Source organism: Mastomys coucha, unplaced genomic scaffold (assembly GCF_008632895.1).
Source record: "Mastomys coucha isolate ucsf_1 unplaced genomic scaffold, UCSF_Mcou_1 pScaffold7, whole genome shotgun sequence".
In the NCBI taxonomy this organism is placed as follows: Eukaryota; Metazoa; Chordata; class Mammalia; order Rodentia; family Muridae; genus Mastomys; species Mastomys coucha.
Genome location: NW_022196913.1, coordinates 57,399,773 through 57,419,209, shown reverse-complemented (window position 1 = coordinate 57,419,209; position 19,437 = coordinate 57,399,773). Strand labels below are relative to the sequence as shown.

The 19,437-nt window shown below is 48.1% G+C and overlaps 1 protein-coding gene across 2 annotated transcripts in view; it reads left to right on the top strand.

The window, feature by feature from the left end:
- The first annotated feature begins 5,962 nt into the window (after nucleotides 1-5,962).
- Auh (AU RNA binding methylglutaconyl-CoA hydratase) overlaps nucleotides 5,963-19,437 on the top strand; it is a 103,503-nt gene continuing 90,028 nt past the window's right edge. Inside the window, exons 1-3 of one of the 2 annotated variants that reach the window (XM_031358048.1) lie at nucleotides 5,963-6,181; nucleotides 18,370-18,437; nucleotides 18,541-18,628. In XM_031358048.1, coding sequence (XP_031213908.1) covers nucleotides 5,995-6,181; nucleotides 18,370-18,437; nucleotides 18,541-18,628 — 343 coding nt within the window. In that variant the 5' untranslated portion in view covers nucleotides 5,963-5,994. The remainder of the gene's footprint in view (nucleotides 6,182-18,369; nucleotides 18,438-18,540; nucleotides 18,629-19,437) is intronic. The other variant, XM_031358049.1, reaches the window with a different exon arrangement.

Here is a 19,437-nt window from a genome sequence, read left to right as displayed (position 1 = left end):
CACCCTAAGCTCCGGTCAGCTCCTGGGAATGGTCACATCATACAGTCGTCTCATGTGCTTTTATTTGACACAGGCTCTCAAGTAGCGCAGGCTGACCCTGAACCCACTGTGTAGCTGAGGATGACCTTGAACTCCTGAGCATCCTGCCTCTCCATCCCAAGTGCTGGGAAGACAGGCATGTGCCGCCACAAATCCACGGCTTGCTTTTCCAGTGCTCTGTGAACACCTTTCTAATGGAGCTAAGACATCGTCAGCCTTTGTGCCCTTTTATAACCTTGAGATGTGGGTCAGCATCACCGAGTAATGTTTTAAAAGTACACAGTAAGCCACAGTGAATTTTCCTGCCAAAGGCACCCCATGATTTATAGATAGCAGACAAAAAATAAGACTAACGGATGGGGTGCTCTTCTCAGTACAAAACTTTGTTCAACTTGAGCACTTTTTCTAAACGACAAAGGGTCTCACCAAGTATCCCAGGCTAATCTATAAGTCCCTCAGCACACCAGCCTGGAAGCAAACTCACAGAGACCTACCTACCTCTGCCTCCAGAGTGCTGAGATTAAAGTCACGGGCCACTAGTCCTGGCAGTATGAGTGCTTTTAACAACAGGCTTGCACGGGGATATAATGAGTGCAAATAAACATAACAGGAACACTCTTGGATAGTGGAAAAATCAGCTTGTAAAGGAATAGAGACCTGACCTCAGGGAGCTGGCCCCTCCCCTGCAGGAGGGTGATGGAATCACTGGGCTTCATCCTGACCTTGACGCAGCGCTGCCGGGCTCAACAGAAGAGCATCATGACTTTTCTCGCTGTGATGTTCGTGGGCAAATGCTTTATTTAGAGAGACAGTTATGGACCTGACACAGGAGTATCGAGGGACTGGTACTTCCCAGCCTTGAAGTACACTCTGCTGCTGCGGGGCTGGGGGTGGGGTGACTTCTGGATGGTCACAAACCATAGAGAGAGACTGACCAAACTGTCATTTGCTGCTCTGTTATGGACCTTCTAAAAGCAGTGGCTTAGCTATGGGAGATGGGGGTCTCATGTAGCCCAGGCTGAACTTAAACTCACTGTGTAGCTCAGGCTGGCCTACTGAGTTTGCTGAGTGCTGGGATTGCAGGTGTACCATGTCTGGTAAGTGGGGTCTAGTCTGAGAGAAAGGCCAGCATTCTATGCCTATCCTGATGTCCCATAAGCAGATGTCCCAGGGACAAGAGAGGCCATCCGCAGGGAGGTGGGGGATTATGAGGGGACTTTACCTGGGCTCTCACCAGGTCCTACAGCTTATTAATGTGACTCCTGGCAAAATGCTTCTCACGGTTACTGTTGGGACAGGGCATGGGGTAAGCCCCTGATATCTTAAGCTATTAGTCCTGTCATCACCTGAGGCATCGATGTAGATCCAGGGCTAGTCAGCAGAGCTGGTTGCAGGGAACTGGAGGAGTCCTCTGTTGTGTAGCCTGTGTTGGTATACAGCTTGGCAGGCTGAGGCAGATGGAGCTGGAGTTTTGGGCCAGCCTGGGCTATGTCATAAGACTTTACCCAAACAAACAAAAGAATTTCTCATATGAACCGAACTATGACTCTCCCAAAAGCATGGAGTGAAATTCTCTGTCCTATTGGATGAATATGAAGTAATTAAGGCTGGGAGGTTCATATGGGTGCAGCCTGACTGTGACAGTGTTTGTGTTAAACATGGGGGTCACAACTAGGGCCCCAAGTCAGGTCTACCCATCTGTCCTCAACAAGCCAATTAAAGGAGCCAAGTAAGAGTGGAAAGTAGGAAAGGAGAGGTCCATTCAACATGGCCACACTGGGAGGAGAAACCAAGAGGTCCATGGAAACCACTAAAAAAAAAAAAAAAAAAAAAAAAAAATCTAGACGGATGTGTGTGCACATCTAAGCGGTTCCAGTAAAGGTGTGGCCCTGCCCACAGTATCTGGGCTGCTGACAAATCCTGTAAAGTAGTCTGGCTAGTTGTAGGACTGGGTGAAATCTCTTTCCAGGAATCAAGAGTCTTCTCTCTCTGGCACCTTTTCCTTCCCCCAGCATGAGACCCTAAGGGAGACATTCCCATGTCTTTGGGGCCCATTGTTTTAATAGTCTCAAGGTCAGATGGAGAGACACAAATGTCTGTTTAGAACATCCTTATTTCTGCCAGGCCAGCTACAACTGGACTACATACAGCCTTCTAAGCAGAGGAAGAAAAGCAAGGGACAGGCGCATACAGTGGAGAAGTCATGTGGGGACAGAATGAGAAGGTGAACATCTGCCAGTGGGAAGATAAGCCTCACCCTGCCAGTGCTGTGACCTTGTATCTCCACCTCCATGCCTATGAGGAAATAAAATCTGTTGGTTAAGACACCTGATTTGTGGCAGCCAGAGCAGACTGGACAACCTGTCCTGCTCCCTTTACACCATAGGAGGACAGAAGAGTTAGAGGACATTATACAATTCTATCCACTGGGCAAGTGCTTAAGGGACAAGAAACAATGACTTCCAGGGCTCTCATGGACAGGAACCAAACCATAGATTTCTGGTTCTCTAGCAACAGAGAAACGATTATCTTTTAGGAGAAGCAGGAGGGTGTACTCTCAGGCTCATAATGTGAGAGAATAAAGAGTAGCAGGGTTGGTTTCTAGGCAGAGCTTTGTGGCCAGTTCCCATCTTTATTTGTTGGGGTAAGAGGGGGAGATGACCGTATTGCTATCATGTTATCAACAGATCCAGGTGTTCCTTGTCTTTCAGCGAATCCCACCTCAATAGACATCAGAAGCTGAAAAAAATCCTCCATCAAAACCCGCTTAATACCTCCCAGGTGCTAAGCATGCCAGCTCAACGATGTGGGATTCTGTCCAGTCTCCTTTGGGTTGTCATGATCCTGGGCTGAGTGGGAGATGCTGTTGCCAGCCTTTGGAAGGATGCAGATTCACAATTGCTTTTTTTCATTTGTGTGTGCATGTGTGAATGTCCACGTGTTCACAGATACGTGTGGAGGCCTGAGGACCTCAGGTGCTGTACCCTGAAGTAGTGAGTCACTTCACCTGACTGTTCATGTGTGACCTTTGAGATGTTCTTTGTAATAAGCCTGTCATGGACATAAAGGGCTCACCTCAGTTCTGTGAGCTACTCTTCGAAAAGAATGACCCTGAGGAAAAGGTGGTGAGAGCTGCTTGGTCAGAAATAGAGGAGGCCAGCCGGGCGGTGGTGGCGCACGCCTTTAATCCCCAGCGCTTGGGAGGCAGAGGCAGGCGGATTTCTGAGTTTGAGACCAGCCTGGTCTACAAAGTTGAGTTCTAGGACAGCCAGGGCTACACAGAGAAACCCTGTGTCAAAAAAAAAAAAAAAAAAAAAAAAAAAAAAAAAAGGAGACCCAGGATCTCCAGTTGGAGGCCAACCTGGGTAGTGTTGGGTAACCTCATGTAAAAAGCCAATTGGCCAAATAAATTGAAAATCCAAACCTTCCCAGTGCAATGAAGTCTTGCAATTTTATGTTGTCTCCGCATCTGTTTTGAACATGAATTTAACTCTTACCGCTAAGGTGGGGCCCAGTCACCCTGATGCAGTTGGTTCTCAGTTCTGTGCCTCCTTGGTTCTTAATTTGGTCCATTCGGATGTCTGCCTTTCCTTCAATGGGAAGGCCCAAGGCACTGTCCTCCCTGATCCTCACACCCTATGTTGATTGCTAGGTATGCAGGGATGACCCTCTGACCATACCTGGACTCCAGAGGCTTGCTCTAACCCCACCAATTAGAAGCCACCATGTTGGTTGGCTCTCATCCTTAATCAATCTCTCTCTCTCTCCCTCCATCTCCCTCTTCCTCCTTTTTCTCCTCCCTCCCTCTATCACCCACCTCTCCTACTGGCTGGCCCCTCTTTCTCCCCCACACCTCCTATCTGCTTAGAGACTTCAAAACCAAGTTGGAGAAACAGTAACAGTAATAATCTCAACACTCCCCAGCAAAAGGAACACTGCTATTAGAAAAAGGACTTTCAAGAGCAACCTCTGCAGAGAGCGGGCACTCAGGATTCCACTGGCTCTGCTCCTTTTGGATCAAAGCCAGCAGGCAGAACACCTCAGGGATTTGTGCTGGATGATGAAGGTAATTATACAGAATCTCTTTCTCCTTCTTTTTAAAATAGTTATTTCTTTTGATGTGATTTAGTGGTCTGCCTGCTTATTTGCATGATGGTGCCAGATCCTCTGGAACTGGATTTACAGACAACTGTGTGCTACCATGTGGGTGTGGGGAATTGAACTTGGGGTCCTCAGGAAGATCAGCAAGAGCTCTTAACCGCTGAGCCATCTCTCTAGTCCTTATGCCAGAATTTATATGACCAGAGAGTAATTTGCTTGCCTGGAAGGAGTGTAATTTGCTCTAAGGGGACATTCTATCTCTTCTTTTAGCTTCAGACTGGGAACTAAGGCTCCTCAGGGAGTGGGAATTTCCCCCCAGGATTCTCACACTGGGAGATGGAAAAGCCTAAAATTCTCACAGACAGTGATGCCTCAGTGATGGGAGGGACCACACATTAACCTGAGTGGCCTGGCTATGCATGATTTTGGCTCTCTACTTAAACTGTAACAGACTTTGAGGGACTTGAAGCATCACTGGGTCTCTTAGTCCCTCTTCCCAGCGTGGACATATTGGATCAACCTCCCCTTTCTGCTTTGCACTATTAATTCAGTGATTTTAGTTTGCTTACTGAGGAGGAGTGGTGGAACCTGGCTTGTAAGGACCCAGAGGGGCAAGAGTTTGAATTCAACCCTTAAACTCCTGTAATGGTGGCACATTTTGAAGACACCATTTCTAAATAGGCTTTTTCTGGGCTGAGAGCTGATAAAAACCTCGTAGTTGGAAATCCTCAAGCAAGGCAGCCTAACGAATCTCTGTACAGAACTGCCCCAAGGTTTCTGGAGAAGCCCTAGGCTCAGAACCGCACCTGGGCCTGAGCGAGCCTGAGCAGGGCTCAGAACCGCACCTGGGCCTGAGTGGGCCTGAGCTTTCCTTAGGACTGGCTCTTGCTGGGACACTGGCTCCAGGCGATCTCCATAGGTGTGCTTCAGAGCCCATTTCCCTATTTGCTGCTCTCCCCTTTGCTTGCTAGGCTGCGAAGACCAGGCACATCTAGTGACAAGCAGGAAGCCCACTCTGAGCTGCCTCCCTGTTCATTGGTACCCAAGGGAACGCAGCAGTTTTGCCCACTGTTGCTTGCTCACTTAACACAATGACCTTGTGATGGGAGCCATTAGTATCAGAGCCTGGGGTCCTGGCAACCATGATAAGGTAGGTTCAGCCACCTGCCTTCAACAGGCCAATTAGAGATTAGTTTCACTGTGCCCACATTGGTAAGAGGAACAAAGGTGTCCTATGATGGCCTTGTGCTCCAGTCCATCTTCAAGGTCTTGATATAAGGTTGAGGTTTAAATAGAGGGTTAGGTAGTCCTGGTCAAGGCAAGGTCCCACGAATCACTGACCTATCTTTATCTCTAGTCTCTTCTGCAAGGTAGTGTGACAAGTTGTCAGAATTGTGTGGGACTTCTGTCTAAAGATAAGGTCCTTCTCTGACTGGCATCAAAGCCCCAAACTTCCCCATCCTCACAAGGGATTCGGGGAGGAAGAGAGGGAGTCCCTCCTGTTAAAGTCCTTGTGGACTTTAACAATCTGATATCCAGGGCCGGGGAACAAGGGTCTGTCCTTAGAGTACCTTCTTTCCTGCCGGGATGGTCAGTCAAAAGCCTACTTTGGACCAAGTGCAGGGAGGCAGAACCCTCTGGTCCCCTTAATTTAAGCGTTTCCACAGCTTTAAAGATGCCTCACCCTCTCTGAGCTGGCAATAGATTGTGCTACACTGTCGGCCTAGGCAAAGAGGGCCTGGGCGGGGCCAGACGGCGAGGGGCGGGGCCAGAGCGACAGACGCCTGTCGTGTGCGTGCGCGTCTCCAAGCGGGGGCGGAGCTTGGCTGCGGGCGCCCGCTGTAAACATACAACATGGCGGCGGCGGCTCCAGGCGCTTTGGGCGCCTTGAGAGCGGGTCGCGTCCGCCTGGTGGCCGCGTGCTGCGCGCGGCTCGGCCCCGTGGCATGGGCTAGGGGTACCGCCCCGAGGAGGGGCTACAGCTCCGAGGTGAAGACCGAGGATGAGCTGCGCGTGCGGCACCTGGAGGAGGAGAACCGAGGTGAGCTGCGGGTAGCGCGGGCGAGGCCAGGGAGGTCGGCCCGGCTGTCACTGCGGCCCGAGGGTACGGTGGCCCTCCGGGTTCAGTCTGCCCGGTGATGATGCTCGCGCATGGGGTCTCTCCAGCCAAGGTCAATGCAGAGCGTGTAGTACAGGGCCCGGGTAGCTCCCTGCTACCTCAGGCGTCGGTGCGAGAGTTGTGCGAGCTGTAGCGGGGATGCCTTTTTATTATCCGAGAGAATCTTAAATTAGAAGCATTCTTTTGCACATTTTATCCCAGAGAGTTAGTTTTGGGGGACTGTTGCACTTCGCTTAAAGAATTTTGAACGCTTTTTAATTTTTTTTGCCTTGCTGAGCTCCGTGGGGTAAATAATGAGGCTATTCATCTTGCCCTTGGGCTTATTATGGTGGGAGGAGACAGAGGGTGGAAAGCTATGAAAAGGTAAGATGCAGAGGAATATTGAGTTAGTTCCCTTTAGATGCAGTGTCGGCTTAACTATAGTGATGGAGACGGTGGAATAAGGTATTGCCCAGGAAGGAAGAGAGGACCACTCAGTGCATTTTGATATCCACTTATAGGGTGCTGTAATCTCTTAAGAAGTAGAAAATAAGTCAGGATGGCTGTCTTTTTAGAAGCTCTCCTGTGTATTGAAGGTCAGAGATGCTTACTTGCTTCAAGACTTGATTAGAACCCCGAAATGCCTGCCGGGTTTATTTCTTACTGTGTATGACCTAGGCTGCCCTGGAAGTTAAGATGCCCAGATTTAAAAGTGTTGGGAATCACAGGGTTGAGCCACAGTGCCTACTCCAAGGCATTCTGTAGGCAATGGGAGACTGACAGTTCTGATGCAAAGTTCCCCGTGCTCCACCCATCGACTATATCAAGCAGAATAAAAGGCACTCGATGAGGTGGTTGTGGAGATGAGAAGGTTACTGTGTATTGATGGTTGAGCAGGGTTCTCAGAACGATGTGGAGTCATTTTGTTTCTTGCTCATTCGAGCCTTCTGAGACAGCAGAATGGTTCAAATGATGGAGATATTTATTTGGGAAATCGCAGAAGACAAGTCTGGTGTGACAAGAGTTGTAGGAAGGTCAGCTGGGACCTTAGTCAGGCCCGGAATCATTAAAGCCTTGAATGCCAGTCTTTTGGGTAAGCTTAGTTTTGCTGGCGTCTCAATTGTTATATGCTCCAGGGGTGTGTTTCTTATGAATGGGTTGAGATTACAGCTAGGTGTATGTATGTTCTTCAGTGTGTGCTTGTATGTGTTTATGTACAAATTCACACAGAGCCTCCTGGAAGTCTTTAAGTTGGGATGCGATTGGACTGCAGGGAAAGATACAGCCCATGGAAGATTATTTGATATTTTGATAAACTGGAATGTTTATCTTGAATGCAGATGTCAGTAAGTAGAACATCCTGGCCTACAGACTGACCAAGCATTCTTTGAGGATTGGCAGAAGTGAGGGTGCAGGCTTTGCTTTATTTTTATCTCTGAGCCAACTGTAAGTAGTTCAGAGGAGGATGTGAGGGTCAGGGTGCTGCAGATGGAGTCTCTGAAAGGTTGGTGATACCGGGATACTGAGCCAGATTGTCAGTGGTTTAGTTACTAGCAGATTGCCACGGACAGACAGACAGACAGCGAACAGCATGGCAGGGACTCAGGAGAATCAGGGACTGGCACCAGAGACACACAGCATTGAGGGGGATCTGCAGAGTGGAATCAGGCCTTATGAAGCAGGAGCTTCATAAGCTCTTGAAGATCTTAAGTCTCTTGAAGATCTTTGAGGAAGGGTAAGTGTTTCTCAGCAGGATTTTGTGTGTGTGTGTGTGTGTCCATGTCCATCAGTATCTCCTTTGATGTAAACTCAATTCTGGTGAGAAATCCCTGTGTTCTTAGTAGGGTGAGAGGGAAGGGGATGCTGGGAGTATTGTGGCCCCCGGGTGGATCGAGCAGATTCTAGCATCACATTCTCAATAGTGCTCCTGGTGCTTTTGTCACAGAGTGATGAGTCCAGAATGTGATGCTCTCGGCCTTTCAGGACTATGAGGACCCTCTGTGGGCAAAGAAGCACTCGGCTTCCTTGGTGAGGTTTAGACTGGTGGCTGGGTTAGGCACACAGAGCACCGGAGGCTTGCAGCTGTCGTCACGGGGATCCTCGCAGTGAGCCACGTTTCCCTAGCACTTACTACTTCTTACATTCTTGTTCATCCCACTCAGTTTTAGAGTAGCCTAGTGGTCCCTGGCTCAGCATGCCGAGGCGCCCTCCCCCTCCCCCAGTCTTTCCCCCTTGTCTCCTGTCTGCAGCCACCCTTTTCCCACATGACTCTTCACATTGGTGAGCTGGGAGTCCTCTCTTGCAGGTCTTCTTCACCCCTGGGCCACAGCTCACACACCCTGCCGCTGCCCCTAAGCTTGCTCTCTCTTCTGCAGTCTTTTCTGCTTAGGTTTCTGCAGATGCTTCCCGGAATGGTTGCCTCCCTGCCCCCAAGGAACCCGGGCTGTAATGTGACCCATTTTAAAGATGTCTCTGTGAAACTGTTGGGGCAATTTTCTGGCAGACAGAACCAAGAAGCGAGTGACCGGAGCAGTCGTTCTTCATGCTCGGTCTTCATCCTTCATGTGTAGATGCAAAGATCTGGAGGGAGATTTCAATGAAACCTTCCCACAGCCTTTCCTTATGCCAGCTTCCCCCGAACTAGGCTGGTAGACATGGCAGGCGTCTGGTAGCACACTTTTCTCTAGGCTGGTAGACATGGCAGGTATCTGGTAGCACACCTTTCTCTATGTTCCAAAAGATATATTTCCATGTATTTTATGAATATATGAGTTATCTAATAATAAAGTTACGGTGTCTGGAGTCACAGTGGATTCGAGCCGCCTGACATGGGTGTTGGGAACCGAACTCAGGTCCTAAGAACAGCAAGTGCTCTTGATCACGAAACCATCTCTCCAGCTTCAATTTGGAACATTTTTTTTTTTTTTAAATCAAACTCAAAACAAACCCTCTAGTCTTCGACGGACACTTCATTTACCCCCTCCGAAGACACACGGAAACCATTTTGTCTTTGTCAGGTTGTGTGCACTGACTGGCATCTCTGCTGCTTGTCTTGCCGGGAAGAGAATTGTTTTGCCGATTTCATTTTCCAGCTACTCCTTGCCGATGTGTAAGAATCCACTGGATGTCCATAGGCATCTCATTGTGTGCTTCCATAGCCTCTCTGACTTGTTCTGATACTTTGTATGTTTTCCATATAGGGCACATAGTGTGGCTTATGCTTCTTTCTGAATGCCTTCACTCCTTTCTCTCTTGCTAAGTTACGAGGCTGCAGCCTGGTCTGGCTGCTCTGGATCTGTGGAGGAAAGCTTTGCCAGACTTTGCTCACTCCATCTGATGCTAGTGGTGCCTAGTTTGTTTAGCCCGTTATCAGTTGAGTGAGGAGTTTGTAGAGTGAATTGTAGCTCATTTTTATCTTGTTGAATTTTGCCAAATACTTTTTCTGGGACGATCTTGACTTTTCTTGTTTTTAGGTTGTTAAAGTGATGAGTTATTTTAAATGCTTTTCAGTTAATGGCCCATACCTCTATCTCTGGAAGTAAACCCCACCTGGTTGTGATAGTTTTTATATAATGTTGGATTTGATATGCTTGCATCCATATTTATGAGAAATACTGATTTTTAGTGTTCCATTCCTATAATCTTTGTCCAGTTTGGTGCTAACCTTGAAGACTGGAGTAGGACATCGTCCTTCTGTTTCTATTTTTCATAGAGACTTAAAAATTGCTCAAGTGTCTTTGATAGAGGTTTTTTCAAATTATTCATCTTTAAAAAAACAATGTTTTTTTGTGGGCTGGGAGTTGTCTCGGGGTAAAGTGCTTACCATGCACTGTCAAGCCTGGGGTCTGGGCCTTCAGAAGCTATCTAAATGCCCGCTAGGATTAGTGGCTGTTGGTTTTGTAATCTCATTTTGTTAGAGGCAGAGAGAGGGAATCCTAGAGTTGAGCCAGCTAAAGCTGGCTGGCTCTTGGTTTAGATGAGAGATGTCAGTCCTGGTCCCACAGACAGACACACACATAAATGTTGGTGTATTTGTTTTATTATTTTATTTTTATACATCTCCCTTCCTTCCAACTCCCAACACTAGGTAGGAGAGAAAGTTTAGAGGGAAAAGGGGGCATAGACCTCTTTCAGCCAACGAAATAGACTATATCTTGCTGATTAAAGGCGTTGGGATCCATGGGGCAAGTCCAGTCTTCGTCAATCCTGCAGTTCAGCAACGGCAAATGCAGGGGCAGTTGCACCTGTTGCCTTCTTTGGACCACCGGTGTCCCTCTTGGGACTCTGGTATTTATTCCTTCTCCAGAGTCTTCAGAGTTAGACTGTCTGCAGCTGGCAAAATTCATGGCCCTCTTAGAGCACAAGACAACCATAGTTAGAAGCTGTGGACAAACTGAAGCAGCACGTATCCCACAACTGGGATTAAAACAAAAACATATAACTGGGTTTTTAAAGAAACCAAAACTAGCAACACACACACACACACACACACACACACACACACACACACGCACACGCACGCACACGCGCGCGCACACACACATACAAACACACACACACAGCACACACATACACACACACGTGCACACACACACGTGCACACACACACACGCGCACACACACAAACACACACATACACGCACACACATACACACACACGCACACACACACATACAAACACACACATACACACACATACAAACACACACACGCACACACATACACACACACACACGCGCACACACGCATACAAACACGCACACGCGCGCGCACACACACATACAAACACACACACACACGCACACACATACACACTCACACACACACATACAAACACACACACGCACACACACATACACACAAACACACACGCACACACATACACACAAACACACACACGCACACACATACACACACACACGCTCACACACACATACAAATACACACACACACGCACACATATACACACACACACATACAAACACACACACACGCACACACACATACACACACGCACACACACACACACACACACGCACACGCACACACACACACACCCCTTTTTGTTTCATTGAACTTTCTTTGCTGATTTGTGGTTCCCAGTGTTGTGGGTCTGCTGCTTCGTGCCTCTCCCTCTCCCTCCCTTTGCATTTAGTTTGCTGTCCTTGTTCTTTTAACATAGCTTTGCTGGCCTAGAATTGAGGTCTTGCTTCAGCCTCCAGAGTGTCCGGGCTACAGGAGTGCATTCCATGTATTAAGGTGTTTTAGCCCCTGGTGTTTCTGTCCTGCTCATGTTCCCTTGAGCTTGAGAAAGCTCTGCTGTGACTGGGTAGAGCTTCTGCAGTCAGTGAGCTGCTGCTGGGCCTGTCTGCAGTGCTGTGGGGCGTGTCTTTGTGTCTTCTCCACATAGCTCTGTTGGCTCTTCTGCAGGTGCAAGCGCATTGGAGATGATGGTGTCTTAGAGGAAGGGGACTTCTGTACTATGGAAGGCTCCCTTTTGGGAGGGTGTGCCTTGCTCTTAAATCAGCTCTCTGCTCCGTGCCAGCATGATTCATCTTCAAACAAGAAATGCGTCTTTAGAACTAGCCACCAAGTCTTGCTTATTATCCACTCTGATCATCGTATCTATCATTTCTGCCTATCATCTATCTATCTACCTGTCTGTCTATCTATTCATCCATCTGAGTTTATGAACTCAGGGAGGCTGAGTTCACACAGGTCAAGTGTTCTACTGGCTGAGCCATTTCTCCAACCTAGATCTCTTTAGGTCTTTCAAGCCTGAAGTTACTACTGAGATGACTGGTTATTATGTATCATGTTTGTGCGTTCTGTCGTCTTGTTCACTGCTTTCTTCACCTTTAACCCTGGGTCTTCTGTATTTAGGTGTAAGTGTGTATCATTTTGGCCTCAAGTAAAACACAGACAAATTAAATCAAATGATACATAAAAGAATTATGTACCACAACCATGTGGCAGTTACTCTGGGGATGCAGGTGTAGGTCATTATTGAAACACATTTAAAGTAATTCATCATACTGGCAGAGTAAGCAAGAAGAAAAGTTATCCCAGTACACTCAGAAAAAGCATTTGTCAAAATCCACCATAGTAAAAACTCACTCTAGAAACTGAAGGAAGAGTCTACCACCTATAAAGGGCAAAACCTGGACACCAGCAGCATCAGACTGAAAGCCACATTTCAGGAGCCACCAGAGTGGCTGTACATGAGGTTGCGTCATTGTGTATCATGTTTATACATTCTGTTGCTGTGTTCAGGACTCCTTCAGCTCCACCCTCTCGGTCTAGCGTTTAGGTGTATATGAGTATTCTTTGCTTTTTCCCACGAGGTGGCACCCAGCCATCCTAGCACTTTGGTTACTTCTGCCCCACCGACTTAAGGTTGCTGCATTCTGGAGGAAATCCCCTGCACTTGTCTTTTGCTGTCCCTTTGAAGGTTGCCCTTTGATACTACTTTGGGGACCAGAGTGGTGTTTGCCTGTGCGAGGGCATCCATCCCACCCAGTGCCTCGAATGCCGGGACCCTGACTGCTGTTTCACTGTGATGTCTTGGCTCCTCCCTCCTCAGCCCTTGTTCGGGGTTTTGGTTTTCTTGGTTCTTACTGCGTTGCTACTTTTTGGGTGGGTTTAGCAGCGCTGTGTTCAGAATAAGGGTGCCTTGAGTGGATGTGAGGGAACTGTACAAGCTTTTGGCTTACTGTGTAAGGACATGTCTAACTTGTTCAGGTCTGCTTTTCTGGTTTTCAGGGTTGTAAGCATCGTCTGCCAGTGTGAATTGCCTACCTCTTGCTAAGAGCCAGTCATTTGGTTATTCTTCCAGCCTCTCCTTTTTAGCTGTTTCTGAAATGTGATGTCTTCCCCTAGAACAGCTTTTAGGAGTGTTTCCTTTCTGCTCCCTATCTACTGGGCTAGTTTTATGGTATGTTTATTTTATCTTTTTGGCTGGGTGGTGATGGCACACGCCTTTAATCCCAGCACTCAGGAGGCAGAGGCAGGTGGATTTCTGAGTTCGAGGCCAGCCTGGTCTACAGAGTGAGTTCCAGGACAGCCAGGACTACACAGAGAAACCCTGTCTCCAAAACCAAACAAAACCAAAAAAACGAAAGAATGTTTTTTATGGTAGTGGCTGCTTTTTGTGTGTTTGTTCTTTTGGCTTTAATTGTTTTTCTTTTAAGGAATTGTTGAGTTGTAAGATGCCTGTTAGAAAAGTAGATACAGGGCTGGAGAGATGGCTCAGAGGTTAAGAGCCTTCACTGCTCCTGTGAGGACCCAGGTTCTATCCCCAGTGCCCACGTGATGGCTCACAACCTCCAGTTCCAGGGGATATGATACACTTTTTGTGGTGTCCAAGACAACAGGCAGCCACGTGCTCAAATACACCCATGTGCAGGCAAAATACCCAACACTCTAAAGTAAATCTAAACAAATTCTAGTTGCTGGGCACATCTCACCATATTGTTCAGAAGCCGGGAGCTGGTGTGCTTTATATATGGATTGCACCACCTCTGAGCATTTTCCAGGTTATTGATTTTATTGTGGTTGTCAGGTTCTGTCAGCATTTTTCAGTGGTTGGCTTATTAATCTAATTTTTTTATTAAATAGTGATTAAGTTATCAAAGTTAGAAAAATTTTAAGTAAAAGTATACATCTTGATGGTGAGAAGAAAAAGCCTTAATGGAGGATGCCATGTTTTCAGGCACTTTCACCAAAATTAAGACTCTGAAGCCCTTGTGAGTCCTTGCTTGTGACTCACGATGTTTCTGGTTATGTTTCTGCCTTATTATTATTGTTCTTATTTTCAGACAAAATGGAACACCACGCCCCCTCTGTTTCATATCAAAAGAGGTCCCTAACTGTATACAAAAATGTTAATGTAGGGAGCTGGTGTGCAGCTCAGCTGGTGGGGTGCTTGCCTAGCACCAGGAAAGCCCTGGATTCAGTTCTCGGTCCGCAAGGATGCACTAAGCAGGGAGTGGTTGGTGATGTGCCTGTAGTAAACCCCAGTTTATCTTCCCTTACATAGTGAGTTGAGGGCCAGTCTGGACAGTATGAGATCCAAGATGCTTAGTGATGGAGAGCTGTGCAGTTAGCTACTTCTGTCGCCTTGAGCTTTGAGATAGACCTGGATGCCCTTCCTGATGGGTGTCCTACTGTCTTCTCCCATGAGTTAGTCCTTTCTAGAGTCTCGCCCACAGGTGGACATGGCTGACCTCTTAGGCGAGCCTCAGTCTACCTGACTGAAGATTAACCACCACACAATGGCCTACATTGAGCTCCTGGGCTGTTGCATCTCATACTTGTTCGAATGAGGCCTCTCGGCTGGCCAGGTGTAGTTAAGGTGTTCCTATCACAGCACTGGTTTTCCTGGAGACTCATGCTGTGGGGTTCTGCTGAGAGACACCACAATTCTTTGTGTTCTCTTGTCAGATCTTAATTCTCTGATAGACTTAAATATGGCTTATTTTCCTGTAAAAGCATGGGCTTTTCTCTGCCAGCCCTTGCTTTGAATAATGACATGGAGACCTTTACATTTATTAATAAGCTCCAGGCACTAAAGCTGGGTGGATTCTGAGCTATTCTAATCTGACTATGGTGGCCTGGCCTACTGCCCAGCAGCTTCCCGGCCGGCCTGGTACCTGCCGCCATCTTGGTCCTGCTCTGGCACCTCCTTCTCCGTTCCTGTCTCCACAGCAACTCTCTGGGTCCCAGCTGAGACCCTTTTTCTCTCCCTCTCCACTCTCATCCTGCTTTTCCCTCTGCTGCCTACCTATAGGCTGTTCAGCTCTTTATTTGACCAATCAGGCGATGGAGAACCAGGAGACACTTCCTAGTAAAGGCAACAGGATGGTCTTTGTCTGAAATCAGCATCTGAATACTCAGCACACTAGGACGTCCCCCAGCCGTTTCCACCTGAGGGCTGGGTGATGACCGCAATGTTGATGGAGTTCCTGTTCTGTGGTTTGATGTTGTTATCAGTGGAGTTATTTTCTAAAATTATTTTTAGATGATTCATTGTTAATGTATCAAGTATAAATGTTGCTGAGTTCATCAGTTAACTCTGTAGGTTTTTCCTGGGCTCTGTGGGATTTCCTTCACAGGGGACCACGCCCCCGTCAGTGGGCGTCATCTTACTTCTCTCTCTCCCATCTTGAAGTCTCTATGCTCTTTGTCTCTCTCCTGCCAAGTTGCCTTCCCGAGGCTCTCAGCACCACGCCGAGCAGCTGTGGGGCCTTATTTTGTTCATCATTGCCTGGAGACTCTGCGTTCATTGAGTATGATGTCAGCTCCGGTTTGCCCTGCTGTCCTTTGTCTTACTGGCTGTGTGTACTGCTTTCTAATGAGGGGGGCTTGTGTTGGTCAGGTTCTTCTCTTCCTCAGTAGAGATTTCAAACACTTGCCAGCGTTCTGTCAGTGTGGTCCATTGCCTTGGTTTGTGCACATTGCCTTTGGCTTGTGTGTAAGGTACATGTAAACCTAACTGGTCTTTATGCTTTTAGACTGACATTTTTTTAACCGATTCTGTCTGTGTTAGGGTTTCTATGGCTGTGAAGAGACACCAGGACCAAGGCAATTCTTATAATGGCAAACATTTAATTGGGGCTGACTTACAGTTTCAGAGGTTCAGTCTATTATGCATGTCTGGAAGCATGGCATCCTGCAGGTAGACATGGTGCTGGAGGAGCCAAGAGTTTTACTTCTTGATCTGAAGTCAGCCAGAAGGAGACTGAGTCCTGCACTGGGCAGAGCTCGAGCCTAGGCCCTCAAAGCCCACCCCCCACAGCGACTCACACTTTCTCCAGCAAGGCCACACCCCCTCCAACAAGGCCACACCCCCTCGTGGTGCCACTTCCCATGGGCCAAGGCTGTTCAGACCACCACACTGGCAGAGTGTTTGGGAACGAATGTGAAGGTACACGCTAAGATCGTTGTCTCACCAGAAGTTGTCTCTTGCATTGCTGGTTGCTAAAGCCAGACACCTGGTAGATGTCGCCAGCCCAGCCTTCCAGGATAACCGGCCCTCAGATCCAGTCATCAGGTTTGCATTCCCACATCTTGAATACATGTGAGTCCTTTCGCTTCCCTTGGTTTGTACCAGTGCCAGCCTCCAGATGCCGCAGCCCCGCCCCAGGATCGCAGGAGGATGTGCGTGGTGCAGAGCCAGCTTCTGTTAGCTGCTACTCCCTGTTCTTAGGCTAAAGGCAGAACTTTGACCTTGGCCTGCGGGTGTTTCTGACCTGTGCCGACTTCTTCACTGGGTTGACCTGCTCTTCTCTCCTCCTCCCACCATGCTCTCTGTGTGACTGTTTTGTGCTTCCTCCTGTGTGGCCTCTGCCCCGAATTCAGTTTCTGTGTTATTTACTTTTCCTTTCTGTCAAAATGTCTGTATTGTACAGGGATAATATAAACAAGGGAGGAGTTACTTTTTGGGCTAGTGGTTTCAGAAGGGTTCATCCCTTGGTTGTTTGAGCCCATCATGCATTTTGGCGGAACACCATGCTGGTGGAGGAAGCTGTTTTGCCTCATGAAAGGACTGTGAGCTGAGGGAAGGGGGATAGGAAGGGACCAGGAAAGATATAACCCCACATTCTGCGGCCCTCCTCCAGCCAGGCCCCTCCTACCTTTGCCACTTTCTGATAATGCCATCTCACTAACACTCCATCGAGGGATGAGTCCATTCCCTTCATTAATTCATAGATAAGCAGGGATGGCCACAGCCAGCCCTAGAGGTGTGCTTCAGTAGTTCTAGGCACGTGTCAATCCAGTCGCACCTCTTTCCCAATGGTTTCCACTTACCTACCTGCTCTTCTTTCTGGTTCTTCTCAGCAGTGCCCAGGGGAGCCTTTCTTGACCATCTTCCTTTGCCCCAGGCCATGCCAACCTGACCAGAGTCACCATGTTATTGGTGGGTATTTCATGTGCAGCTGAGCACTGTCTTGGGAACTCAGTACATCTGGCTTGAGCTACTAACTTCTTCACATGGAAACTGAAGCTTGGATGTGATGCAGTCACTTAGGTTGGAAGTCAGATAACCACCTTCTCGCTCACGGCACATCCTCGACCTCCACAGCATAACTGGGGCGGAATGCTGGCTATCTGTCAGCTTGCTGTGGATCAGTGAGCCAGTATACCCAAGGCTGTGGGCTCTGCTGGGCTGCAGCCCACTGTCCTTCAAACTCTCACAGCCTTAGGCCCTGCAAGCTTTTCTTTACCCGAGGGGCATCTGGATGTGTGCCTTTTGCTTTGATTTAAGTCAGAAACAGGTAAGGCCCACACCCAGTGCTGGAGAGGGCATTTCTGATTCCCAGTTGAAAGTTTGTACTTCTGGAGAAGGTGCGTAGAGCTATAGAGTTTGGGTATTGGCCATGGAGTTTGGGTGTTTTGCAAATAAAGGATTTTGCATAAGTGGTGAATCCTGTGCTCGGACCTGCTGCAGCTGGGATGGCAAGCCTGGGTTTAGATGAGAGTTGGGCAAGACAGGCGGTGAGCCGGGAGAGCCCCGGTGTCAGGGGAAGGATAAGGAACTTTGTTTTCTTTGGGCCGAGTCTGCATTGCCTGTGTATCTGAACACAAGTATTGTTGGGTGAAGTGCGCAGGGCAGAGGTCAGGAGGAAGCCTGGCATAGAAGTGCGTACTAAGACTGGTTCATCAGCAAGGAGCAGCCTACAGCTGCAACATCACCAGAAAGCAGGTCAGAGGCCTGCATGCACTGAGGCACGCCTGGAGGAGCAGGTGGGAAAGTGGCCGTCACTGGAAGGACGATGGTGAATGGAGTCCTAACTGCCCTGCTCTCCTGTGGCCTCCCTGGTCTTCTCCGAGACTAAAACCTGGAAAACACTGCAGAGTCCTTGGAATTGAAGGGCCCGTGACGCTGACATTCTCCCCGTAAAGTGAACAGTGAGCACCAGTTCAATCTGATAAGTTTTAGTTACCATATTAAAGAAACAGAAGCACTTGCTTTGAAAAGGAAGCTACAGCTGGAAAATAAAAGCCCGTGTTCGCAAGAGGCCTTAGCTACGAGGGCAGATCAGTCAGGTGTCAGTCACCGTCCTCGTCTGCAGTCTGCCTCCTGAGTGCCCCACTAACCCAAACGTGTGTCCTTTTCCCTCCTTAATTAGGAATTGTGGTGCTTGGAATTAACAGAGCTTATGGGAAAAATTCACTCAGTAAAAATCTCCTCAAAATGGTGAGTGGAAGATTAAGCGGTTTGCTTCTATTGTTAAGATACACCGTTGATATGACTTTGAAAATGATTTTTTCCCTTTTTTGCCCTCCCTGCTTTGGTTTAGTTATCAAAATCGGTGGATGCGTTAAAGTCGGATAAGAAAGTTCGGACCGTTATCATCAGAAGTGAAGTCCCTGGGATATTCTGTGCTGGTAGGTAAAATAATCTTCTGTTGTTGCTTTAAAATTTATTTCCTTCATGTGTATGTGTGGATCTGTATGCCATATTCGTGGATACCTATGCGTGGATACCTATGCGTGGATATCTGTGCGTGGATACCTATGAGTGGATACCTGTGCGTGGATACTTGTGGAGGTGAGGAGGGATGACTTAGGGATGGAGCTATAGGCGGTTCCTTTGGCCGAGCAGCAGGAGAGCTTTCTTCCCAGCCCTGTAAGGGCTTAGTGTCACACTGTGGGCTGGTTGCACGCTTCCTGGGCAGTGCCCGTTCTCCCTTCAGATCTTCCGAGGGTTGAACAGTTCCTCTTTGTCTCCTTTTCACAGTTTCATAAGAAAAGAATATTCGTAGTCTGTTAGCATTGGAAAGATACTTGCAGCAGCATGCAGATTGTTTCAGAAGCTGGAAAAAAAAAATGCTTGGGGTCATTAAGATAATTATTTGTGGCAAATGAGCAATCCTTGTGAAACTTCAGCCGGGGGAAACCAGGTCTCAGGCCACAGTGTTCTCTGTGCATTTGATTGCTCAGAAACTCTTGAACAGTGGCGGGTGTCTGCCTCATGGTGGACTCTCGGGTGCAGGCCCAAGCTCTGGAGATTGGCGTGTCAGTGCCCCCCACATCCTGTGAGTGTGCCCGTGGGTCGCAGTGTTTTTCACACTAGTGGCATGTTTCCCCAGCATTAAAGAGTGTTCCCCTGGTAAGCAACCAAGGTGGTCACTACCAATAAGTCATAAAGCTGATGTTTCCCTGCACTGTCAGTGGGTGATTCCCCTAACCACTCA